Raw genomic sequence first — 21,289 nt, 5'->3', positions numbered from 1 at the left:
ATTAGCTAGAGAGAAATATACCATTGTTGCTATTATGAGTGCTGCATTAAGCGTAATCTGGCTTGCTTTTTAAATGTGTCAACAGTAAATCCCAATGGAAAAGGGACAATTTCTTACAGCGCGTAAAGCATATGAACAAGTAAATGATTGGCCAAGGTTATCATTCAAGAATCCTTTATTCTCTCTATCCACAAATTTTTCTTTGCCCATATCTAATTTTAAGACAAAGACGTTCAAAAACTTGTTTGCCCATAGATAGACACCTGTTCTCTGAATATCTATATAAACCGCCTCTGCTCTGTCAAATAAACCCAGTATCTTTCTTTCATCACCGATACCCGGGGCTATCAACCACAATCAAAAAAAATTCGTTTATTCTCATACACACAACCATGGCCAACTCCCTCATTCTCGGCTCGTCTCCTATATTTGGCCGGGTCGACTCCTTCATCTTCGAAGACTGGGTCACCAAGATCGACTGGGACAAAAAGATAGAAGAGCTGGGCTCAGACAAGTTTGAAGAGACCGAAATGGTCCTCGACTTGCGCATGGCAGGCTATTTCCCAGCCCCATACAACAAAATAGTTGTCTATGAAGTGGCCTACACTAAGCAGTATCAAATCATTTGGAGCTTCCTCTGCAAAAAGACCGATGTCACCGATGCGCAGGCTAAGGCACTCAGCGAGGTACAAAAGACTCCCGAAATTACGGAACTCAAGAGGAAATGGGTCGGAACATGGGAGGGCATCTCAACCAAGGAATTTCATGAAGTACGGACTGAATGTTCTAGAACTTTTGATGATGAGGAAGGATCTACAGTCTATCCCGAGCTACGAGAGATGCTAGTTACCGAGTTTTCCAATGGGGTTGTAATGAAGGTGATGCATATCATGATTGAATAAATGGCATGGCGTGGGTAGCCTTATTTCAGAATTCCGATTCAAGTTACTTGGCACTTACGAGAGTCCTTTGTTCTCCTAATTAGCAAATTGCTTTAAATCTCCACCTAATTTAAGATGTTGAAAGAAGTGCAAAAGCGTTCAAAAATGTTCAAAGGCGTTCATTTACTCATAAAGAAACGTTTCATCTCTGGTTTCTATATAAATCGCATCTGTTCCCCTAAACAAACCGAATCTTTCTCTTCCACCACCTCTATTCAGCACCATTTGCATTCACAACAAAGACTCATTCATTCTAAAGCAAAGCACATAACAATGTCTTACTTCTTCTTTTCCCCAGATGCTATGAATCGCCGCCATTCTGACAGGATCCCAGACAAGTTCTTCCACGAGTTGATCAAAGAGGTTGAGGACTACGAGGAAAAGTGTGCCTTGGGGCACCTCCCCATCTATATGGGAAAATATTCTCTTCTCGAAGAGGATAGGATCATTGTCTACAGAGTAGTCTACACTAAACATGAACATGTTATTTGGAGTTTCAGCTGCAAGCCTGGCTGCTTCAGCGATGAAGAGGTTGAGAAATTCAAAACGGCGACACCCGGCCGCTACAGTTTGGAATGGAAACTCGAGAATAGATGGAGACAAATATGGGATAACGTCTCAACCAAGACGTTTGATGAATTAAAAGAGGACTTTGCTAGGGTGTGTGAGGTTAAGAAGGTACCTCGAGGCGTGTTGCGGTTGTTACAGCCAACTATTAAGTTGACCAATGGGGCTGAACTGACGGTAGTTCGCATCGTTCATGACTGACGGCATGGCGTGGACAACCTCATATTAAAAGTCCAATCTGAGTGACCCAGGGTGGTGTTATAGAGCTACACAAGGGAAGAAACACAGATATTTGTTGTTCGATGAGTGCCACATCAGATGTAAAGTGAATTGGTGGGTCATTGTGTCAACAGTAAAATCACACGAGAAAAAGCAATTTCTCACAGCCATAAGACATGCACGTAAATAATTTTTTAGGCAATAGTGTGTTGCAGATTTGTCAAGTTTGTAAATAGCATTCTTTCTCAGAAAATCTTTCTCTTAACCCCTACGCCTGTCGATCACCATAAAACTCTTCCCCCCTGCTAAGCAACACCCAAAAGCACGGCTATCCATCAGAAAAGGACAAAAGAGAAGAAAAAAAATTCTTCATAAATCCCAAAGGAACAGCGCGAAGAGAAAGATGGAAAGAAAACGATCAATTCAACCCAAGGAGATATAACGTGTTAAAACAAGTTGGTATCCTTCCAATTGGAGCCCTTTTTCCAAGAAAATAAAAAAAAGTATAACGGAGAAGAAAAGAAGAACAAGAAAAAGCAGCAGTCTTTGTGGTATCACAGGTATCGGGTCCAATTCATCACTCCCTCATCTTCACGTAGTTACTGGGGAAAATGCCGTGCCTTGTTCCGATTTGGCCGGTCCTGGTATCATAGCGTTAGAATTGTGTGTTCTATACAGTTAGAAATATATGGAAACTTACCACCAGTCGTTATCGCTATCTGTCTTCTTTAATATCGTAATGACATCTCCCTTCTTGAAGCCCAGATCACCGGGCTGATCTGCGTCAAAGTTGAACAGTGCCACGGCCTCGTTCGACTTCAATGTAGCCTGCTTGGCTCCGAAAACAGGCTTGGGCGCAGTGGGGCGGCCAGGTCCGACCTTTTTCTCAGGAGGTCTGTCTTGGAACCTGTAATCGTCGTCGAATCCCCTGCTTGCAAACGTGTTTGAACGTGATGGAGCATTGTAGTTCGGCCTATCGTAAACATCGTCCTGCCAGGTGTTTGACCTCGAGCGGGGGTTCTGCTGGCCTTCACCATACGCAGGTCCCTGTCGGCCCTCCCACACGACATCGTCATGGTTGTCGTCGTATACGGGCATATCGTTGTACATGGTGTCGTCGGAAGAGCCGAGCCTCATGCCACTAAAAACTCTCGAATTGAGAATGTTCATGAGGGGCGCGGCCTGCGGCGGAGGTGGTACAGTCCCGGTAAGCAGCTGCTGCGCTGTGTAGCGCGTGCCATACAGCTTCTCGTTGGCATCACGACGTTCAATGATGGCCGAGCCCTCGAGCGAGACACCGGCGAACAGACCCTTGGTCTTGGAATAGCTGAAAATGCCCGACACGCTCTTGAGCGAAGCTGCGCCGGCGGCCTCGGCATTGCGACCGACAGGGCCCGCAGCCAATGACACGTTGCCTCCCAGTGTGATGGAGCCAGCCTGCGCAAAAGTCTTGACGGCCGAGGTGTCGTTAAGAATGAAGACAAAGTCCGTCAGCTCGAAGCCGATTTGTCCGCCAAATCCGCCGCCAAGGGTTCCAATAGCGCTGGGAGCGCTCCAGGTTCCGTCAGGGAGTCGAGCGACCACGAGCCCACTGCCGAAGCGACCAGATCCGAGGAATCCGGCCTTGAAGACGGTGATGATGGCAAGACCCTTTGCGTTGGACAAGATCGAGGGCGGGATCACCTTTTCGGGGCCAAAGGCCTGCCGCGGGTTGATGAACGACGAGAGGATCTTTCCGCATTTCTTACATTCGGCTGTGATGAGAAAGAAGAAGAGCAGAGTCAGTTTCCAAGCTTGGTCAGAATTTCCATTCTCATCTTGTTGACCAGGAACGTGGCGACAAGGACAAGCCGCCACAAGCCAGACAGCAAGATGTTAATGACGTAGAGTCGGCGCGCGAATTAACTTACATGCCATGGAGGCCGGGAGAGGATTGTTGATGCCCATCTTGACCGAGTGTGCCTGCGCGAGGCCGTTCTCCCAGAGGCTGCAGTTGAAGGTGGAAGCTGGAAAATAAAAGAGAGGAAATAAAAAAAAAAAAAATCAAGCACAACCACACAGAGGCAAAGATCGGATCCTAGAAAGAAGGTGGTGCGTCAGCAAGGTCGTCACCTTGGAAATATAGCACTGCTAGCAGGCAGCCAGGCGGGGTGGAGGGGGGCGCAAGTCCGCGGTACCTGTTGGGGTGCGTCGATTCGGCACGAGGCGGAGGTATGGGGTACTAGAGGATCCGATAGCGCTTGCAGGCAGTTGCGGCGCCTGATTGATGCCGTTATGGGCGCTAGGAGGCCCTGAAGGATTGGATTGAGCCTGTTACAGCGAGCCAGGTGCTGTGTCTGGAGCTGTTCAACGCTGTCGTCAACTCAGCCACAAGGTGAGTGAGCGAGAACCCCGAGATACGGAACAAGAGGAAGAGCAAAGGGAGCACAAACAAGCAAACAACCCATCCGCTGGACGGTCTTCCTATTATACGTAGCCCAACCGGACCATTACGAATCCCTTCCAACCACAAAATCACACAACCCCCGAATCGGTAAGCATTAAGCATCCAGCAACCGCACAGCGCATCTCCAGCTTCGGCATGCCGGCCCCGCAGGCCTGAATATTTGCCCCGGCCGCGTGGCGCGCGTGGCGGTGCGAACATGCAACCGCGACCCGTGCTTAAAATCCTCAATCCCACTAACGCCCACTGGGCCAAAAGAGCACTGGAGCGCTGAAACGCAGCACAGGGGGGGTTAGCCACTTGAAACCAGCGCTAGTCCCCAGCGCTCTGGTCCAATCCATCCCGTCCACCATCATCATCAACCATTCACCTTCACCAAATCTGAGCCTCGGTGCCATCGTCATCCATTTCCCACTGACTTTTTATTTTGGTTTCCCGACTCGCTACAATCTTTCCGTTTTCGCGCCGCGCCCACAGATAGCCAATAGCAGCTTCGAGAGTACTCCGAGAATCACACCCCGTTGGACAACTTTCCTTTGACGGGCGCATTCAGCCTCACCCTCCCGGTTTTCTCCAACGAGGCTATCTGCCCCTTCTTACCGACGAGACACTCTTTCGCGATATCACAGCGCTCCAAGCAGACAAAGCGAACTCATTAGAGAGCAGACGCTCACATCCTCGTCGAACCCCCGAATCCCCTCCTCAACACAACCGCCCACTATGTCCGAGGCATACGAGCGCGAGCGCCAGAACAACGCTCGTCTGGAAGAGCTCTCCTCCAAAGTCACCGCCCTGCGCGGCGTCACAGTCGACATTTACGATAACGCCCGCGCCCAAGATGTCATCGACAACACCGTACGTGCAAAAAGAAGCCCTCACTCAAAATCCTCGGACCAAAGGCTAACATGATTCTCTCCTCCAGACCGACACATTCACATCCATGGCTTCCCAGGTCAAAGGCTCCGCAAGCAGATTAACGCGAATGGCCGCCTCAGGAAACAACGTAGCGATAATAAAGCTCTCAGCCATCATCATCGGGGCGTTCTTAATACTCTACTACGGCATCAAGTGGATCTTTTGAGGATGGGGGCATAGCATAGAACGGGTTACCTGTTGGGACCGTGGAAAGGGGTGCTTTTTTTTCTCTTGGTAATTGTCGTTTAGGATATACAAAGTGCAGTCGGACTTCAAAGACAATACCCTTGGCGTGCTACGGGGAGTTTTTATGAGCATTGGCTTCTTTTTCTTTTTTTCTCTATCTCTGTTAAAACAATAAATACATTATGGGGACAGACATTATCAATTATATCATACTTCAAGACGTAAACAGGTCAGATAGATTCATCACCACAGGCACGAGGAATGCCATAACCACGCAGCTCTATGCCTCCTTTTTTTGCAATCTACAAGACTCCTAACATGCATAACAAACGCCCAGTAACATGCCCGCCCTACCCAATGGTGCAGCCCGGGTAATTAAACCGTCCCCTCCCACTCCCGGTCCTGCACACAGCTCGTCATTATAAAATATATAGAGAGAAGCAATATTACTGCCAAACGTTAGAGAACAAATCCTCGTCGCCCCCAAAGCCTCCCTTGGCCGCTGTGCTAGAGGTGGTTGGTCCAGTGCTGCTCGTCCAGCCGCCAAATTCTTCATCAGCGGCGACCTTGGGGGCCGGGTTGAAGCCACCGTTGGATCCGGGAACAATTGGCGTGTTGGCAAAAGAAGCTCCCTCCCATCCAAGACTGGTCGAAGCCGGCTTTGGCAGCGAAGGGCTCTTCTGGGCCACCGGAGCGGCCGTCGTTGAGCTGCTCCACTCATTTCCACCCCAGACATCAGCTCCCGACAAGTTGGCCCCACCAATCACGGCTGCGGCCGAGCTTGGTGCAGCCGCAGGCGCAGGCACGGGAGCAGCGGGTTTGTTCTGGGGAGAGGAGAGGTTGAAGACGGAGCTGGACACCGGGACGCTCGGTTGGGCAATTGGCGGAGACACCGGCTGGGTGGCGGGCGCGGAGAAGTCGAAGAGATCGTCCATGGCAGATGACGCCTTGGGGGCGGCCGGGGCAGCGGCCACAGGCGATGAGAAGGCTCCGAATCCGCCAAATCCAGAGCTGGAGTTGGAGGGCTTGGATTGGTGAGATTGCGCAGGCTTCGAGTCGAAGAAGCTGCCTCCGCTCAGGCCGCCAAATGCATTGCTGTTGTTTGATTGGGACGCTCCCGCTCTCGTACCAAAGCTCGCAAAGGGATCGACTGGTGCCGGCTTGGCGGCTGCCAGGTTCAAGTTGCCAAAGGCATCGTTGAAGCCGCCCATTGAGCCCTGGGGGGAGTGGTGGCTCATGGTTGGGGAGACGGGGCCTCCAAATCCATGCTGCTGCTGATATTGCTGCTGCGGAGGTTGCGGCTTAGGGGCAGAGGCATATAGTGACAAGATGGACTGTTTCAAGTCAGGTCTTGACTGGCCTCCAGAGCTGCTGACCCCTGGTGTGCTCGCTGGTCGGGGCGGTGCGCTGGCTTCACCCAGGAAATCAAGTCCGAGCAATGAGTCCTTGGTACCAGTCGTCTTAGGAGGGGCGGGATCAGCCTTGGGGGTGACTCTGCCAACAGGAGGTCCGCTAGTCGCCCGCACTGGCACAGGGTCATCGCCACCGATGAGATCTCCCACGGCAGGAGCCGGGAGAGGAGCTCTTCGTGGTGCCTGGGATTGTCCAATCGAGGCCTTCCTGATGGACTCGTTCCTCTCAACGACCTGCTTCTCCTTGACCAGGCTTAGGGGAACGTCGTCGTCGGCTGCGGCGTCGAGGGTAGAGGGGTCTGGGATCGGTCCGTCCATAGTCCATCGCTTCAGCTCGTACTTGGTGCGGATAAAGTTCTCGATCTTGGATTCGGATGGCATGTGGCCGGGCGCCAGCTTGGCTTCCCAGTATTTGTTGGCGCGCGCGTTGCCCCAGTTCAGCACGCTCTGGAGTTGCTCATCCGTCCATGAATCGAGGTCGACCGACTTGACTCTGCTGATGTGGGTGCCCATGCCACGGTGAATGCCGGAGCATCGAATGCAGACAAAGACGCCCAGGTTCCAGCTGGCCCATCGGGGGTCTAGCGAACGAGACTGTCGTTAGTCTTTTTTGGGCGAAATCGATTGAAGGTTGAAGTTTAGTTAATGGCAGGTTAACGTACGCTTGTTCCGCTTGCAATCAGCACAGACTTTGTTGGGTTCGAGCTTCAGGAGACTCTTGATAGTCGCCTGGTTCTGCGCCGCCCGCTCAGCGCCGGGATTTGGGGCTCGTCTCGACATGGCGGATCAGATTTCACAAAAGGATAATCGAATAGTGTATGGTCGGGATTGCTAGAAAGGCGGCTGCCTTGTACTTATGCTGTGCTGAGAAGAGAAGAATGCGGCAGCCTGGAGCAAAGTGTCGTGTGTGGCCACTTCGGATATTTCCAAGTTGCAGGTTGACCGCACCCCACGAAAGCCGCCTCCTGTATCAGACATCAATAGCCATTGTCGGCAGCACTTCGGAAAGCAGTGGCATTGGGCGCATCCTACCCTGGAGGCAGAGAGGCTGTAATTGGGCGGATTTCACAATGTTGCCGTCACTTTCTGCTTGTTATGATGAGAGTTGTTGCTAGAGACGGATCATAAAGTCTTATGAGTGGAATAAATAATGCACATGATACTGATTAGAATACTGGTTGAGTTTGGTGAGTTGCAACGTCATGGTCCCCAATAGTGTCTCAAGAGTAGCAATGGAATATTTGAGCTGAAACAACTCCCAGACAATTCCATCACTAGGTACCTACTCCGTACTTATATGGCATATGCCTGACTGGTAGAGTTTGAGCTGGCACTGTATTCCACAACAGGGTATCGGTAATATCATTAGTATTGATTCCAATTAATTAGGTCAGGTAGCCTCGCGAGCCTTCCAGACGCAAAATGCGAAGCCTTAGCGCTGATTTTCCCAGTGCTCAATATGGCATAATACAGTGTGTGGGGGCCCTTGGGGCCTCAATTTGGATGATGCAATGGAATCAATTGCGGCTATACACAGATTTGTCAAAAACCTCGTTGCGGCTGTAACACATCTTCCAAATCCAATTAACCAATCAGACACTGACGACATCTCTAATCAACACATATAAAGGCAATCAAGTTGTCGCCTCTCTCTGTTTTATATCAACACCATCAACAACATCGCCTTCATGCGCTTTGTGCCTGCATTCTCACGATTCATCTTCTCTCTATCTACTTTCGCCCGTGTTAAATCCCCGCATCAGCTCCGACAACGCGCACTGCAACCTATTCGCCTGCAATCTATGTCTAGCATTCCCTTCTTGAGTGCCTTATTCGGTTCATCATCTAAGCCCTCATCCAACATGACTTATCCCGACCAGCGAACCGAGGACGAATGGCGCGCCATTCTCAACCCAAGTGCGTTTTTTTATTCAGCTTTGCGATTCACAACTTCATGTCACTAACACATCCCGCAGCACAATTCCGAATTCTCAGAGAAAAGGGAACTGAAGCTCCCGGCACTGGAGAGTTTGACAAGCACTACCCCAAGGAGGGCGTCTACACCTGCGCTGCATGCGATGCGCCGCTCTACAAGGCCACTCATAAATTCAACTCGGGCTGCGGCTGGCCAGCCTATTTCGACAGCGTCCCTGGCGCAGTGACTCGACACGAGGACCGAAGCTTTGGTTCTATCAGGACGGAAATCGTCTGCTCCAACTGTGGTGGTCATTTAGGCCATGTTTTCAAGGGAGAGGGATTCTCGACGCCGACGGATGAGCGCCATTGCGTGAACAGCATCAGCTTGAAGTTTTCACCAGAAGACAAGGTCGTTGAGAAGAGCAGCAAGGATACCCAGGCATAATGGCCAAGTGATGTGATGGGGTTGCCTGGCGATGTACACATATAATGGGCGTTTGAAGATGTTATGGGCTGTGTAAGCCAAAGTTAATAGTAACCCGTGTGGAATTGAAATATGAAAACCATTTTAAAACAAGGCAACTGCACGTGTGGGCAAGAACATGCTTGCGTAGATATTCTGGGCGATTGGATCTGAGATTGAATCTAGCCTCGGTAGCGTCGAGAAGCTGTGAGATTGTCAGATGAGATGAGCCCTCCAGATAACGTCAATGCGGCACAATAGTGGCCCAGTAAGACGGTACGAGATGGATGGTAAATTTAGCTGCCACTAATGGAAAGCCATTTTCAGCTTTTTCACAAGCCAACTCAGCCAACATCAAGTACTGTCAGCTTTTGCCCGTCATGTGCAATGGAAGATGCCGAAACCAGCCAGAGAAATGCGGCCTCATTACTGTACATGCACATGTACCCCGGCTCCATAATACTCGACTCAGTGAAGGCGAGGGCGAATAAACGCCCATCTGATTGATTGATTACTCAAACACCACATACCCCATGACCATGACCATGACAAGAGGCGGCAACAAGTTTTGGAGCAAGAAAAGCGAAAAGCTGGGGAACCCCAAAAGGACCCCATCGGCATGTGAAAGGCGCTAAGGCGAATGCGGGTGGGCACTAGCAATTTTGGGCGATTGGAGATGCCTCGGCCGACTTGGAGCTGGTCAGCGTTTGTGCCACCTGTTTGGGGGATTTGGAAGGGTCAATACATCCGAGGTCAGCCGGATTGATTATAATAATCCTCCGTCCACATCGTCACTGTCATTTCTTATCTTTTACTTCTTCTTCTTTTAGATCTTTCGTATCATCTCTTCCTCTCTCCTCCATCTATACGCCTATCTCATCCATCCATCCATCCTTTTTCTTCTCATCTTTTCACACATCTTCACAAAATGGGCGGTAAGTGATCCCGCCACAGGACGATCAAAACAACACCCTTGGTTTGATCTAGCTCAAGTTTTGATTTCTAACGCTCTCTCTTCTGCAACAGCCGCCGACAGAATTTCTCAGATTGGAGGCCAGATCTCCGGCAACCCTACCGCCGGTGGTCGCGACAAGATCCTCGAGAAGCGCCCTGACGATGTACGCTCCAACCTCTACAATCCTCCCTTTTCTCTCCCTTCTCTGTCGAGATGATATCTACAAAACACCAAATACTCATCCGCATCTCCAAACTAGGTCGTCGTCACTGCCGCCTGCCGTACCGCCTTCACCAAGGGCGGCAAGGGTGGCTTCAAGGACACCCCCGCTGGTGACCTTCTCGCCGGTGTTCTAAAAGCCATCATCGACCGTTCCAAGATCAACCCCGCGCTCGTCGAGGACGTCGCCGTCGGCAACGTGCTTGCGCCGGGTGCCGGTGCCACTGAATTCCGCGCCGCCGCCTTTGTCGCCGGCTTCACAGAGGAGACTGCCGTGCGCGCGGTCAACAGACAGTGCTCTTCTGGCCTGCAGGCTTGCGTCGATGTCGCGAACCAGATCCAGGCTGGCATGATTGATATCGGTATTGGTGCCGGTGTTGAGAGCATGACCCTGAACTATGGGTGAGTAGCGACGACATTGCTGGTGCCACTGGTAACTGAGACTGACATTGAGCAGCCCCAACGCCGTGTCCGAACTCTCCGAAGACTTCCTCAAGGTCAAGGAGGCTGCCAACTGCAAGGTCCCCATGGGCGTTCTCTCCGAGGCCATGGCCGTGGATCTCGGCATCACCCGCGAGACCCAGGATGCCTTCGCCGCCGCCTCATACCAAAAGGCCATCAAGGCCCAGAAGGAGGGCCTCTTCAAGGACGAGATCGTCCCTCTCAAGGTCCGCGTCCAGGACCCCAAGACGGAGGAGTGGAAGGAGGTTGTCGTCGACCGCGACGACGGCGTCCGTGACGGCATCACCGCCGAGTCCCTGGGCAAGATCCGCCCTGCCTTTGCCAAGAACGGCTCCATCCACGCCGGAAACGCCTCCCAGGTCTCCGACGGCGCCGCCGCCGTGCTGCTCATGCGCCGCTCGACCGCCGAGAAGCTCGGCCAGACCATCCTCGGCAAGTACGTCGCCGGCGCCGTCGTTGGCGTTGCTCCCCTGCTCATGGGCCAGGGCCCGTGGAAGGCCATCCCCAAGGCCCTGCAAAAGGCCGGCATCTCCAAGGACGACGTCGACATCTTCGAGATCAACGAGGCGTTTGCCAGCCAGTGCCTGTGGTGCGCCAACCAGCTGGGCATTCCCCACGAGAAGATCAACCCCAAGGGCGGTGCTATTGCTTTTGGCCACCCCTTGGGCTGCACTGGTGCTCGCCAGGTTTCGACGCTGCTGTATGAGCTCAAGAGGACGGGTAAGAAGGTTGGCAACACATCCATGTGCATTGGCACTGGTATGGGCATGAGCGCCGTTTGGGTTGCCGAGTAAAGTGGATGATAATCAATAGGTGCGGGTATATATGGGATGAATGTGTACGAATAGAAAACGAGTCTCTTGTTTATGTTCTCGTTAAATGCAGAGAACAATCCAGCATAGAAATTTTGAATACCTGATGTTAATTTAAAAATTCAAAAATAGTCCTACGTGGCGAGAATGTGACTTTTGCAGTCCATATCTCTTAGAAACCTAAGTTCTAACAGTACATGCTTTTATTGCTCGAGTTTGGAAGTCTTGAATGCTATTAAATGCCCACACATCTACACCACTTCGTACCATCGTATTCAAAAGCCCTCAATCTGCGTGCCAATGTTCTTCTGCTGGGCAACCTCAATCAGCTTTGTCCCAACCACCAGATCCATCAAGCCCACTCCCACGCTCTTGTAGACGACAGTGCCGTCCCGCAGCCAGCGCGACAGAGCATCGTCCTTTTGCTTCTCCTTGTCCTTGTCGGACAGATTGCTCGAAGTTTTCCGGAAGTGCTTCGAAAAGGGCGATTTGTGGCCCGAAGACGTTGTGCTTGAAGGGCTAGGCGGCAGATCGCTGTAGACTGTGCTCATAGATTGGGTTCTATCTGAGAGGTCCAGCTCTGAGAAAGAGGAAGTCTGTGACATGACATCGGAGGCTTCGGACTCTGACTCGTCAACGGCCATTCGGTGAAGCATTACAAGCTCGCCAAGCCTTTAATCATCGCCGTTAGCTTGGCACGCGCAAACTGATAGGGGGGTTTATCATGAGGGAAATGAGGGGTTACTTACTCAACGAGTTGGGTGGGTGGGATCTTTGCATGGATAATCTCTCCGGCTTCCGTTAACGCTCCATCTAGTGTGTCTACCACGATGACGCCGCCTTCATCGGCATGCTTGTGAAAATGCCTATGACCCTTTTCACGGGGCTTCGTGACGAGCTGGAGAAGGCCTTCAGGCAGCTCCCTCATCTCGGGCGTATAGCTTCCTACGGCGACAATGAGCCTGCCCTTTTTTCTGCCTTCATGGCTTGTGAGGATGGAAGCTTCGAAAAGATCCTGCTGAGATGGAGTGCAGCAGTAGATGATGTCGGCATTGCGGATATACTCCTTCTGCAGACGGTTGAACTCATGGAACGTGGGCGTCAGGATGCTGAACTTTGCCGTCTCCCACCCCTCGCGCACCTTGACGTCGTGCGGAATAATCGTAAACTTTTTCAGAATGCGGCCAGCGCTGTCCGAGAAGCGGTGATTGATGATGTTGACGTGCTTGACTGTGCTTCCCCTCATCATCAGGGCGAGGCGGACATGCCAGTATGCCTGCATGCCGCTGCCAAAGACGGTGATTGTCTTGACGTGGTTGCGGCGATAGACGAGACATAGCGAGGCCAATGCTGTGCGGAAAGCAGTGAGCGTACTGGCGTGAACGAGGCCAATGGGCTTCCCATCTGGTGAGAATAGGTTGACGACTCCTGTTGGACTGATTTTCTGGACATTGGGGTCCTTGGTTGCCTCGGCAGCAGTGAGAGACACCACTTTATACACCGTTAATATTCATGATTGAGATGTACTGAGGTTCAAAGTTCATGTACCACATACCTTTACAGCCCATGCCAGAGGGGCCGCATGATGGCATATACAGAGTCGTGGCCTGAGTATCAGGATGCAACGTCGAGACACGATGTGGCTGCTGGAACACGCCTAAGCCGTGGGTACCCAGGTCCGTTGAAAAGGCATGCAGAGCGTCGGCCAGAGTCTTTCTAAAATCCTCCAGCTCATCTAGACTCAGGGTTTCTAGGATATCCCTGACCTGGTCATCTGAGAGAACCGTCAAGGTCATGTTGGCAGTGAGGCTATTCTTGAAGCCGGTTGGTTGGAGGGGAATGTTTAGTTCAGGTGAAGGGCGCTGATAAGGAACAAAGTACCGATCGACACGGAGCCGCTAAAAGCCAATGGTTCAAGATGAGACAAAAGCAGAAAAAGTACAATGTTGTGGATGCCAGACTTGGATGAAAAGATCAATGTCTGCTTGTACCTGTGCTATGACAGCAAATTGCAGCAGTTCTGATACTGGTCACTCAATCGGCAGAGCTAATGACATGATGTAACCGCAGCCCTTGGCACTGGTCCGGCGTTGAGGAGGTTTCGGTGGAGTCTGGACGGAGTGACTGTTTCTCCACACGTGTAAGAAGCAGCCCATCGTATTCGGCTTTTGCTTGTGAGAGGCAAACATTCGCAATGACTTGGAACTTGTGCACGCAAGGTGGCATGGAATTTATTGAGTTTTGGGCCTATGCTCCAGGGTAGTGCAACATACGGGCAGCTACATGAATGTGCTAGTTGACGATCCTGCACTGGACAAGCAAGGAACGTTCAGGCACCGGATCAACGGGCCGTGCTCGCGTAGGCCATTGGATTGTGTACAGACGAGAAAGTGGTTGTCACGGCGCAATCGCTAAACGGTTATTAACAGTCAACTCACTTTACAGAGTGCATATAGCCAAAAAAGTTTAACCTTTGTCCATCAACATGCTAGACGTTTCGTGTCAAGCGCCGGGTGACATTTCCTTCGTATTGCAGTAGAGCGGACAAACGGCTTCGCCGCAGCCTCTTGCCACGTACTGGCCTACGTCACAAAGGTTGCCCGTGATGCATCCATTGTATTAGAGCTGCCTAAGGGAGAGAGGGCAGAGACAAAAGATTGGAAGATGGAAATTCTGCTGCCTGGAGAGGATTATGTATCAAAGATGGAACAACCAATACTGAAATAGAAAATCCATTATCAAGGCATTGATGGATATAAAGACATGGATCTCAAATGAAGCGTCGACACTGTTGATATCTCGGAGCAACAGACTGGAATAGACTCAGGGTCGCTAAAAGCTTGTGCGAAAAACCCCTGTAGCCGCAACTGTTCCAGCAGCTGCGCCCCAGCCGTCTGGGTCCAATCGGCAGCCCGTCGCTGGCACGGAGTACATAAAGTTCAAAGGTTCCTTACTACGGAGTACATTACGCCAAGTCGCGAATACAACACACACAGTCCTCGTCGTCTCCTTTCCCGCCGAGCCCTGCGTCTCACCTGCAGGGCCACTCGTACCATCTACCTCGTGCCGCCCGTACCGACTCGCTCGTTCCTCTCCATTCCTTCGGCCGCTATACCGCAACGGGTACTAAATCAACCTGGCCAAAAGAGTCTCGTCGCCCTCGTCCCTTGGACAACGTCGACATTCCACCTTTTGTCCTCCTTGCCATCGACAACCGCAATCAGCAGATCGCCCGAAATCTCGACTGAGGCCACATCGCGAAAGCTCTCGCCTTCTGATCGCCGTCTCTGAACCGCCGCCTGACTTACAAGGCCATTGCGCGCATCACGAACCACCCGCCGCTATATACACCGTTTTCTTGGCTGCTGGTCAGCTTCGTCGATAATCCGCCAAAATGACGCTCAAGGAAGAATTCCAGACCCGGAATTTCAGTACGTTGCTTTTGCGCATCATGGAGACAAGTTGAGGCTGGAACCGCATCAGTGCTGACCATAGTGACAGGCATCTACGGACAATGGTAAGCCTCGAATGCGCCAGCTGCGAGACGATTGCTTGAACGAGCCTCTATATCCGACGTGGCATACCAGATGCCAGTTCGTTGGGGAAACATTTTTCTAACCAGATTTTGATTTCACAGGCTCGGAATCCTGTCCATGATTCTTTGTTTCGCGACCGGGCTGTCCAACATCTTTACGCTCTTCTCTAAACATGCTCTCCTGATTATCTTCTGCGCTCTCGCTTTGTAAGTTGTCTACAAGGCTTGTTGAGCCAATACAATCAGCTAACCGATCTGTAGGGCCTCATCTCTCATCATCTTGTTTATCGAAGTGCCGCTGCTGCTCAGAATCTGCCCGACGTCCGCCAAATTCGACGAACTCATCCGCAAGGTCAGCTCCAACTACATTCGAGCAGGCACCTACCTCACCATGGCCATTGTCCAATTTCTGAGCACCATTATCGTGAGCTCGAGCTTGATTGCTGCGGCAGTTTTCTTGCTGCTGACGGCCATCTGCTACGGCCTTGCTGGACTCAAGGGCCAGGCCTTTATTGGAAGCAAGACTCTTGGCGGCGCGGGTATTGCCCAAATGATTGTCTAAGATCCTTGCTACGCGATATCTGCAGTGGGGAAGAAAAAAGGGGCGAGAAGAAGGGGAATACATTAACGACATGTTTTATCTCATCAAACGACGCATGATTCAGAATGAACTGGGCGGAGTGACGAGGTTTGGAACTTGGACAAAATTTTTGGCAAGCGGGTAAAGGAGATGATTGTCTTTTTTTTGCCTGTATTACTTCTGACCGCTTGCATGGGGTTGTTAGTAGGCTTTTGTAGCCAAAGGAAATTCGGCGTCGGGAATGAGCCATCATGGCCTATGGTTTGATTTCGACATGTTGCCATTGCGCATTTCTTACATGGTTGTGCTTAGTGGAATAGAGTTTCTAAATGCTATTACGATGTTTGTTGGTGTTCAATGTGCGACTCATGGGCTCTAGGTGCAGTAGGTGAGGGCTGCTTTCTATTGGAAACGATGCCGGGATTCAAGTTGAAAGATTTTATATCTTCAAAACGACATCTTCTCTTGGTTGACAGGAGCTACTAACATGTATTCTCTTACCGCCGTGATGTGTGAGTGATTGGAGGCAAGTATCTGGTATTAGCAGCATTAGCAGGGGCCTTGAATTGACGTTAAATAACCGTAATTAAAGAGAAGAGGATTTCTTGTTTGTTTATTTTATACAGAGACATCTTATAAAATATTAATGATGAATATCATTCTTTTCTGGGATACCTAACACCAACACGAGTTTACTACCTATCAAGGCAGATGAACGAGCTTCAATGCGTGAATCGACCAATCTGCGGTGCTTTTAGGTTTAATATGGCACCTTGACAGCAAAACTTATTATTCAACCAGGCACCTGTCAAGTCTATGATTAGACAGCCGAGTATAGCATTTCAGAGAATTTTGCATGCTCCACTGAAGTTTGACGTATTCCAAGATCATCGGCCATGCGAATTGTGGCTCTGTCGCGACTGTGGCGTCTGACTGTGGTACTCGTACGAGTCCACTGATGAAGTACCGGGGAAACAAACCACCTGCTTTCGAATGCAGAATAAATACTGCCGGTACCTGTATTACTCGGCATTTTTACAAACAGAAACATGTAATATATAGGTACAGGTATGGTGTGACGGCGCCACGTCGCATATTCTTCACAGGGGTTGTGATCTCATGGAGCTTGCTCGGCCACTTACAGCTCCCCTCGCAAATGTCAGGGCATCATCGGAGCGCTGCAGGCTGAGTCACCTGCAGCTCCAAACTCAGCTAATGGACTCTCGGCTCAATCCTTTCAGATGGACGGTAGGATCTGTAGCATTGATGTTCTAACGTCTAGAGGTGCATATATGCAGAGTAACACACACACAGCACATGCTCCAACCAATGGAAAAGCAGCCCAACAGAAGTTGTCAACGAAGCACTTGGCGACTCTACTGGCGGTGAGCTGGTGATTGATGCTGCTCTGATGCTGCTCTGATGCTGCTCGAGCTGATCCAGCCAGCTTTAGTCGGCCGTAGCGTATTAGTTTTACAGGTCAGCCGATTCGATTTCTGCCAGTTGCAGGGGATCCAGCTTTGAGCGAGTGATCTCGGTGGTGGGGTTGCTGAGCTACTAGTGACGCAATCAAGGGATTGTCTACAGACGATGAGTTCTGTCTGGGTGAAGCTGAAGAAGTTAAAGAGCCCGCATACTGTGCATTTTACATTGATATTCCTATCAAATCATTTACTATGTAATAGATAGAATAGAGTACCTGCATGACGCTACAGTGCCTAGATAAAATCGCGCAGCGTCTGGTGGTAAACAAATGCTTGCGTTTGAACGAGTCCCATCCGTCAACCAGCGCCCTGTCTCGTTTTCTTGCTTTTAACCTTGGCTCTAAAGCGTGGTGTGGCGTAGAGGGGTGGAATTACGGTGCGGCTGACGGTCGTATCGCACTGTATCCACGGCTGCATTAGGCGGGGTCGCCCACCGTCCAGGCGCTGGGAATACAGTGCGCATGCGGCACATGTGTGAGGCGCTATCGGTTGCCAGAATTAGCGCACAGGCCTCCCCAATGGCAGCACTGGCATAGATAAGCTGTTCGAGGGGCAGCATCGCAGGCTCTGATCACTCCCAATCTCATTGACATCTGTCTTTTGTGTTACTGCTAGAATCCGATACATTGCTATAGCTGTAGCCTTTCAAGACATTCTACAGCGATCATCCGAAACAATCGCAATTGGTACGTTGGCCCCCCTGACAAGTGACTACGAGGGCGGCGGGACACCTTGGTGGCTGCATGTCAAGCATGTCAAGCATGTATACAGACGACACAGTCTGTAGGGCATGACTGGCTCGACCACGCTCTCGTTGGCCATCAATTGCCTATATGCAATTGATTGGAATTCTGTGAGAGGCTGCTAGCCGCCGCGGCCCAAAGACTGCCATCAATGGGCTCGTTGGGTTTCGTCTCGGGCCCCCTTTGTGTTGCAGCCTTAGTCCTGTGACATCCCACTTCTGCCTTGTCATGTAAAAAGGGTCAAGTCAAAGACACCAGCTGACGTTTTGTGGCTTTCTCTTCTCCAGATCGAAACCTCATTTACTTATTTACATCGACATCGCATAAAAAAAACACAACAATTGAACAATTCGCTCCGCATCTGCATCTGCATCTTTAAATGATTCGCACACTATGACGGCACCGACGATGCAGCAACCAGTCATCCCTCCTCGTCCGTCCAAAAGCCCGGCCAAGGACCTCTTGGCCGCCACTTCGACTCCTCTGGTCCCGCCGCGTCCGACCAACAAGCGCATTGACCGTTCAAAGTCGCCCAACCCCGATCGATTTGCCCAATCGCCCTTTACCGATGGCCTCATAAGTCCTCTTGCGGCTCAGTTCAGCCCGAGTGACCGCAGCGGCGAGGATGACCACCACGACAGCGTGCCCATGCCCTCGGTTGGCGAAGAAGGCCTGGAATACAGCGTCATCACCGCCGAGCTCAAGGGAGAGGGCACTGAGGACCCCGAACAGACTCGTTCCGTCGCCCAAGACCTCAAGCTGCACGCACCCAAGCCGTCCCTGCCTGCCTCAAGTGCCAAAGAGCGACTCCAGACTGTCACCCGTACCGATTCGGACAAAGCTGCCTCGTTTGGCATTGGAAAGCCTGGATATCTTGAGGGACGATCGGCCTCCCGAAATGGCTTGAAGAAGAAGTCTAGCACAAGCTTCTCCACCACCAGCGAGCAAGATCATCAGCTTGATGACGAGCATGGCATCCCCGAAATCGGCCAGAGAGTCCCCATGAACCCGCATCTGGGAGACGTCCAAGCGCCGTCACCTGCCCCGGGCTCAGACGGAAACGGCAAGAATCACAGTCGCAGGCACAGCTCCCGTGGTCTCCCCCCTGGAAGTTATGGAATGCACGGCCATGGTGTCGACTCGCAAGACGAACTTGATAAAGCCTACTACAAGAAGCATCCTGAACTGTTGCAGAGAGAGCATCACACTCCCTTACACGATCGCCAGAATGACTTTGCCCTGAGCAGCAATGACCTCAACAAGCTGGTCCGAGAGACAGCTAAGCGTAGATCTGGCATAGGTTGGTGTAGACTGACTTTGGTTGGCGACTGTGATGAATCCTGGCTAACAAATCTGTGCAGATTTCGATGAATATAGAGGAACCCCTAATGAGGAGGTTGCTTTCCAAGCTCACGAGGAGTATGCTAGCCGAATGGCCACTCCACGCCCCGTCTCCATCGTATTGGATGGAAGTGTTCCGCTAGAAGACCCTGGAGCGTCCGAAGACAAACCTATCCATGTAGACGACCCCAAGCATCCGGAGCAATACTCCTATGGTGCCGAAAGCCCCGTTGAGACTCATGGCCACGAATTTGAGGCACCAATCCTGGCTGCGGATGAGATCGAAAAGGATGTTCGGCAACCCGCACAGGCTCCGGCTATTCGCCCGCACCTTGACCGCAATAGCAGCTCGTATGATGGCACAAGCCGCCCGACCAGTCGCCCAAGCAGCCGCCCGACGAGTATCTACAACGCTCTATCCGGCCACGAATTTGATTCCACTCCACTGGAAGATGTACGCGAGTACGAGCCTCTGTTCGATGATGAGGCTGCAAAGAAAGAGGAAGAGCAAAAGCGTGAGAGCAAGGACGGATCCAAAGCACGCCACTACTTCCCCAGCAAGGATGTTTGGGAGGATGCGCCCACCAGCGTTCATTACACCGCCGAGGTATCAACCCCTGACAATGTGAAAGAGGAGGAGGAAGAAGAACAGGAAGACCCGCATCGAAGGAAGTCGTCGGCGCACAACGAAAATCGCCCCATGACTCCGGCACAGATGTTTGCCATGCAACAAGAACAGCTCGCTGAGAAAGAGGCAAACGGGAAAAAGCATAACTTCTTGCCCATTCTGGAACACAAGCCGTCCTGGGTGGATCACCAGCCCCATCTGAAGACTGGAAAACCAAACCGGTTCCCGAGCAAAGATGTGTGGGAAGATACTCCAGAGAGTCTTCTGTATGAGGCCGAGGTTGAAGAAAAGCCAAAGGATGAGAAGAAGCCTGAAGTTCCCGCTCGACCCTCCAAGAAATTGGCCGAATTGTTGTCACACAAGCCCTCTGTACCTGAACGGCCAAAGTCAAAACCACAAGCTGAGGCTGCTAGTGAGGACGCGGCCAAGCCGACAATACCTGTTCGGCCTGTGAAGAAGCTTTCGGGCGATTCAAAGGATGCGGCCGCCCCTAAGCCGAAGCCCCCTGTTCCATCTCGTCCTGCTGGTGGCAAGATTGCCGCACTTCAAGCTGGTTTCATGAGCGACCTGAATAAGCGTCTGCAGCTTGGACCTCAGCCCTCAAAGAAGGAAGAGGTAGAGAAGAGTCAACCTGTGGAGGAAAAGGAAAAGGTTCCGCTATCCGATGCTAGAAAGGGTCGGGCGAGAGGACCGCAGCGCCGTGCTCCAACCCAGAGCGCGGCTCCAGCTCCCGCCCCGGTTGCGACGAAAGAAGCCACGCCTGTCTCCCTCTCCGTTTCCCAGCCGCAGACAATTTGGAACATTGATCCCGAACATGGCTATGTTCATGTCGCCTCTGATTCTCTTGAGGTCCCTCTAAAGGAAACTTCTGAAACCGCCATAGAATCAGAAAAGGTGTCGCTACCTCCAATGGAGAGCGAGAAGCCTGCTGAACCAGAAGCGCCCAAAGCGGAAGAGGAAAAGCAACCGGAGCCTGTTGTGCCACCAGTGGAAACTGAAGCCCCCAAGGAAACCGTTGAGCCCTCTGCTCCTGCAGAGCCTGCAGCATCCGAGACGGTCCCGGCGCCAGAGCCTGTAGCTGAACCCGAAGAAGTCAAGGACCTCGAAAGCGTTAAAGAGCCTGAAAAGGTTGAAGAGCCCGAGGAGGTCAAGGAGCCTGAGACTGTAGAACCTGAGAAGCCGAAGCCAGTGGAACCCGCAAAGTCAGATGAGCCTGTGAAGGAAGAAACACTTGCGACGAACATGGCTGGTGAGAGCATCTTGGAGGCCAAAGTGGAGCAGAAGGACGACAAGATAGAGCCGGTCGAGGTGAACGATGAGGTAAAGTCTTAGAGCGGCTGTCGTGAGTGCGGCTGACACTGGGTGTCTTGTGCACGATTGTATCGTTGAAGGCTTGTTTCATTGGTCTGTCTGGATACTTGGACTTTCTTTCATCGGTACTTTTGGTGTGTATATATCATACACATT

The 21,289-nt window shown here is 51.5% G+C and overlaps 11 protein-coding genes across 11 annotated transcripts; 8 read left to right on the top strand and 3 right to left on the bottom strand.

The window, feature by feature from the left end:
* Nucleotides 1–392: 392 nt before the first annotated feature.
* Nucleotides 393–902, top strand: M431DRAFT_6280 (hypothetical protein; the record flags this gene model as incomplete). The annotated part of the gene is made up of 1 exon (XM_024921621.1): nt 393–902. The coding sequence occupies one exon, from the start codon at nt 393–395 to the stop codon at nt 900–902; it is 510 nt and encodes a 169-aa protein (XP_024773706.1).
* Nucleotides 903–1,058: 156 nt separating this feature from the next.
* M431DRAFT_555425 (hypothetical protein) lies at nt 1,059–1,709 on the top strand (the record flags this gene model as incomplete). Its single annotated transcript, XM_024921421.1, has 1 exon — nt 1,059–1,709. A coding segment is annotated over one exon (651 nt), but the record flags the coding sequence as incomplete, so codon positions are not given.
* A 202-nt stretch (nt 1,710–1,911) lies between these two features.
* Nucleotides 1,912–3,796, bottom strand: M431DRAFT_117687 (hypothetical protein). Its single transcript, XM_024912007.1, has 3 exons — nt 3,638–3,796; nt 2,428–3,481; nt 1,912–2,368 (listed from the first exon to the last, which is right to left on the bottom strand). The coding sequence occupies exons 1-3, from the start codon at nt 3,672–3,674 to the stop codon at nt 2,305–2,307; spliced, it is 1,155 nt and encodes a 384-aa protein (XP_024773704.1). The 5' UTR covers nt 3,675–3,796; the 3' UTR covers nt 1,912–2,304.
* An 835-nt stretch (nt 3,797–4,631) lies between these two features.
* Nucleotides 4,632–5,484, top strand: M431DRAFT_448893 (hypothetical protein). The gene is made up of 2 exons (XM_024915249.1): nt 4,632–5,025; nt 5,093–5,484. The coding sequence occupies exons 1-2, from the start codon at nt 4,891–4,893 to the stop codon at nt 5,249–5,251; spliced, it is 294 nt and encodes a 97-aa protein (XP_024773703.1). The 5' UTR covers nt 4,632–4,890; the 3' UTR covers nt 5,252–5,484.
* Nucleotides 5,485–5,717: 233 nt separating this feature from the next.
* M431DRAFT_87771 (hypothetical protein) lies at nt 5,718–7,463 on the bottom strand (the record flags this gene model as incomplete). The annotated part of the gene is made up of 2 exons (XM_024923832.1): nt 5,718–7,264; nt 7,346–7,463. 2 exons carry the CDS (start codon nt 7,461–7,463, stop codon nt 5,718–5,720), a joined length of 1,665 nt encoding a protein of 554 aa, XP_024773702.1.
* A 699-nt stretch (nt 7,464–8,162) lies between these two features.
* M431DRAFT_509048 (hypothetical protein) lies at nt 8,163–9,209 on the top strand. Its single transcript, XM_024919223.1, has 2 exons — nt 8,163–8,600; nt 8,660–9,209. Exons 1-2 carry the CDS (start codon nt 8,372–8,374, stop codon nt 9,043–9,045), a joined length of 615 nt encoding a protein of 204 aa, XP_024773701.1. The 5' UTR covers nt 8,163–8,371; the 3' UTR covers nt 9,046–9,209.
* Nucleotides 9,210–9,757: 548 nt separating this feature from the next.
* Nucleotides 9,758–11,656, top strand: M431DRAFT_509046 (hypothetical protein). Its single transcript, XM_024919222.1, has 4 exons — nt 9,758–9,998; nt 10,090–10,181; nt 10,278–10,639; nt 10,695–11,656. Exons 1-4 carry the CDS (start codon nt 9,992–9,994, stop codon nt 11,491–11,493), a joined length of 1,260 nt encoding a protein of 419 aa, XP_024773700.1. The 5' UTR covers nt 9,758–9,991; the 3' UTR covers nt 11,494–11,656.
* A 130-nt stretch (nt 11,657–11,786) lies between these two features.
* M431DRAFT_87524 (hypothetical protein) lies at nt 11,787–13,307 on the bottom strand (the record flags this gene model as incomplete). Its single annotated transcript, XM_024923806.1, has 3 exons — nt 11,787–12,183; nt 12,261–13,002; nt 13,067–13,307. 3 exons carry the CDS (start codon nt 13,305–13,307, stop codon nt 11,787–11,789), a joined length of 1,380 nt encoding a protein of 459 aa, XP_024773699.1.
* Nucleotides 13,308–14,333: 1,026 nt separating this feature from the next.
* Nucleotides 14,334–14,943, top strand: M431DRAFT_520932 (hypothetical protein; the record flags this gene model as incomplete). The annotated part of the gene is made up of 1 exon (XM_024920451.1): nt 14,334–14,943. A coding segment is annotated over one exon (469 nt), but the record flags the coding sequence as incomplete, so codon positions are not given.
* Nucleotides 14,906–15,608, top strand: M431DRAFT_482857 (hypothetical protein; the record flags this gene model as incomplete). The annotated part of the gene is made up of 4 exons (XM_024916071.1): nt 14,906–14,942; nt 15,013–15,028; nt 15,149–15,253; nt 15,308–15,608. 4 exons carry the CDS (start codon nt 14,906–14,908, stop codon nt 15,606–15,608), a joined length of 459 nt encoding a protein of 152 aa, XP_024773697.1.
* A 2,638-nt stretch (nt 15,609–18,246) lies between these two features.
* On the top strand, nt 18,247–21,154 carry M431DRAFT_495976 (hypothetical protein; the record flags this gene model as incomplete). Its single annotated transcript, XM_024917440.1, has 2 exons — nt 18,247–19,153; nt 19,215–21,154. 2 exons carry the CDS (start codon nt 18,247–18,249, stop codon nt 21,152–21,154), a joined length of 2,847 nt encoding a protein of 948 aa, XP_024773696.1.
* Between the last annotated feature and the right edge of the window lie 135 nt (nt 21,155–21,289).

This window comes from Trichoderma harzianum (assembly GCF_003025095.1).
Source record: "Trichoderma harzianum CBS 226.95 unplaced genomic scaffold M431scaffold_7, whole genome shotgun sequence".
NCBI lineage: Eukaryota > Fungi > Ascomycota > Sordariomycetes > Hypocreales > Hypocreaceae > Trichoderma > Trichoderma harzianum.
The sequence above is the reverse complement of the archived record's forward strand: the minus strand, read 5'-3'. Positions and strand labels throughout refer to the sequence as shown.

Excerpts from the sequence above, each read along its gene's own strand:
- M431DRAFT_117687 (XM_024912007.1), bottom strand. The coding sequence starts at position 3,674 with ATGGGCATCAACAATCCTCTCCCGGCCTCCATGGCAT. Across the intron at positions 3,482-3,637 it reads TCTCCCGGCCTCCATGGCAT|CCGAATGTAAGAAATGCGGA; the intron begins GTAAGTTAATTC and ends TTCTCATCACAG. Across the intron at positions 2,369-2,427 it reads GATAGCGATAACGACTGGTG|GACCGGCCAAATCGGAACAA; the intron begins GTAAGTTTCCAT and ends CTATGATACCAG.
- M431DRAFT_509048 (XM_024919223.1), top strand. The coding sequence starts at position 8,372 with ATGCGCTTTGTGCCTGCATTCTCACGATTCATCTTCTCTCTATCTACT. Across the intron at positions 8,601-8,659 it reads GCGCGCCATTCTCAACCCAA|CACAATTCCGAATTCTCAGA; the intron begins GTGCGTTTTTTT and ends CACATCCCGCAG.
- M431DRAFT_509046 (XM_024919222.1), top strand. Across the intron at positions 10,182-10,277 it reads TCGAGAAGCGCCCTGACGAT|GTCGTCGTCACTGCCGCCTG; the intron begins GTACGCTCCAAC and ends TCTCCAAACTAG. Across the intron at positions 10,640-10,694 it reads AGCATGACCCTGAACTATGG|CCCCAACGCCGTGTCCGAAC; the intron begins GTGAGTAGCGAC and ends GACATTGAGCAG.
- M431DRAFT_448893 (XM_024915249.1), top strand. The coding sequence starts at position 4,891 with ATGTCCGAGGCATACGAGCGCGAGCGCCAGAACAACGCTCGTCTGGAA. Across the intron at positions 5,026-5,092 it reads AAGATGTCATCGACAACACC|ACCGACACATTCACATCCAT; the intron begins GTACGTGCAAAA and ends TCTCTCCTCCAG.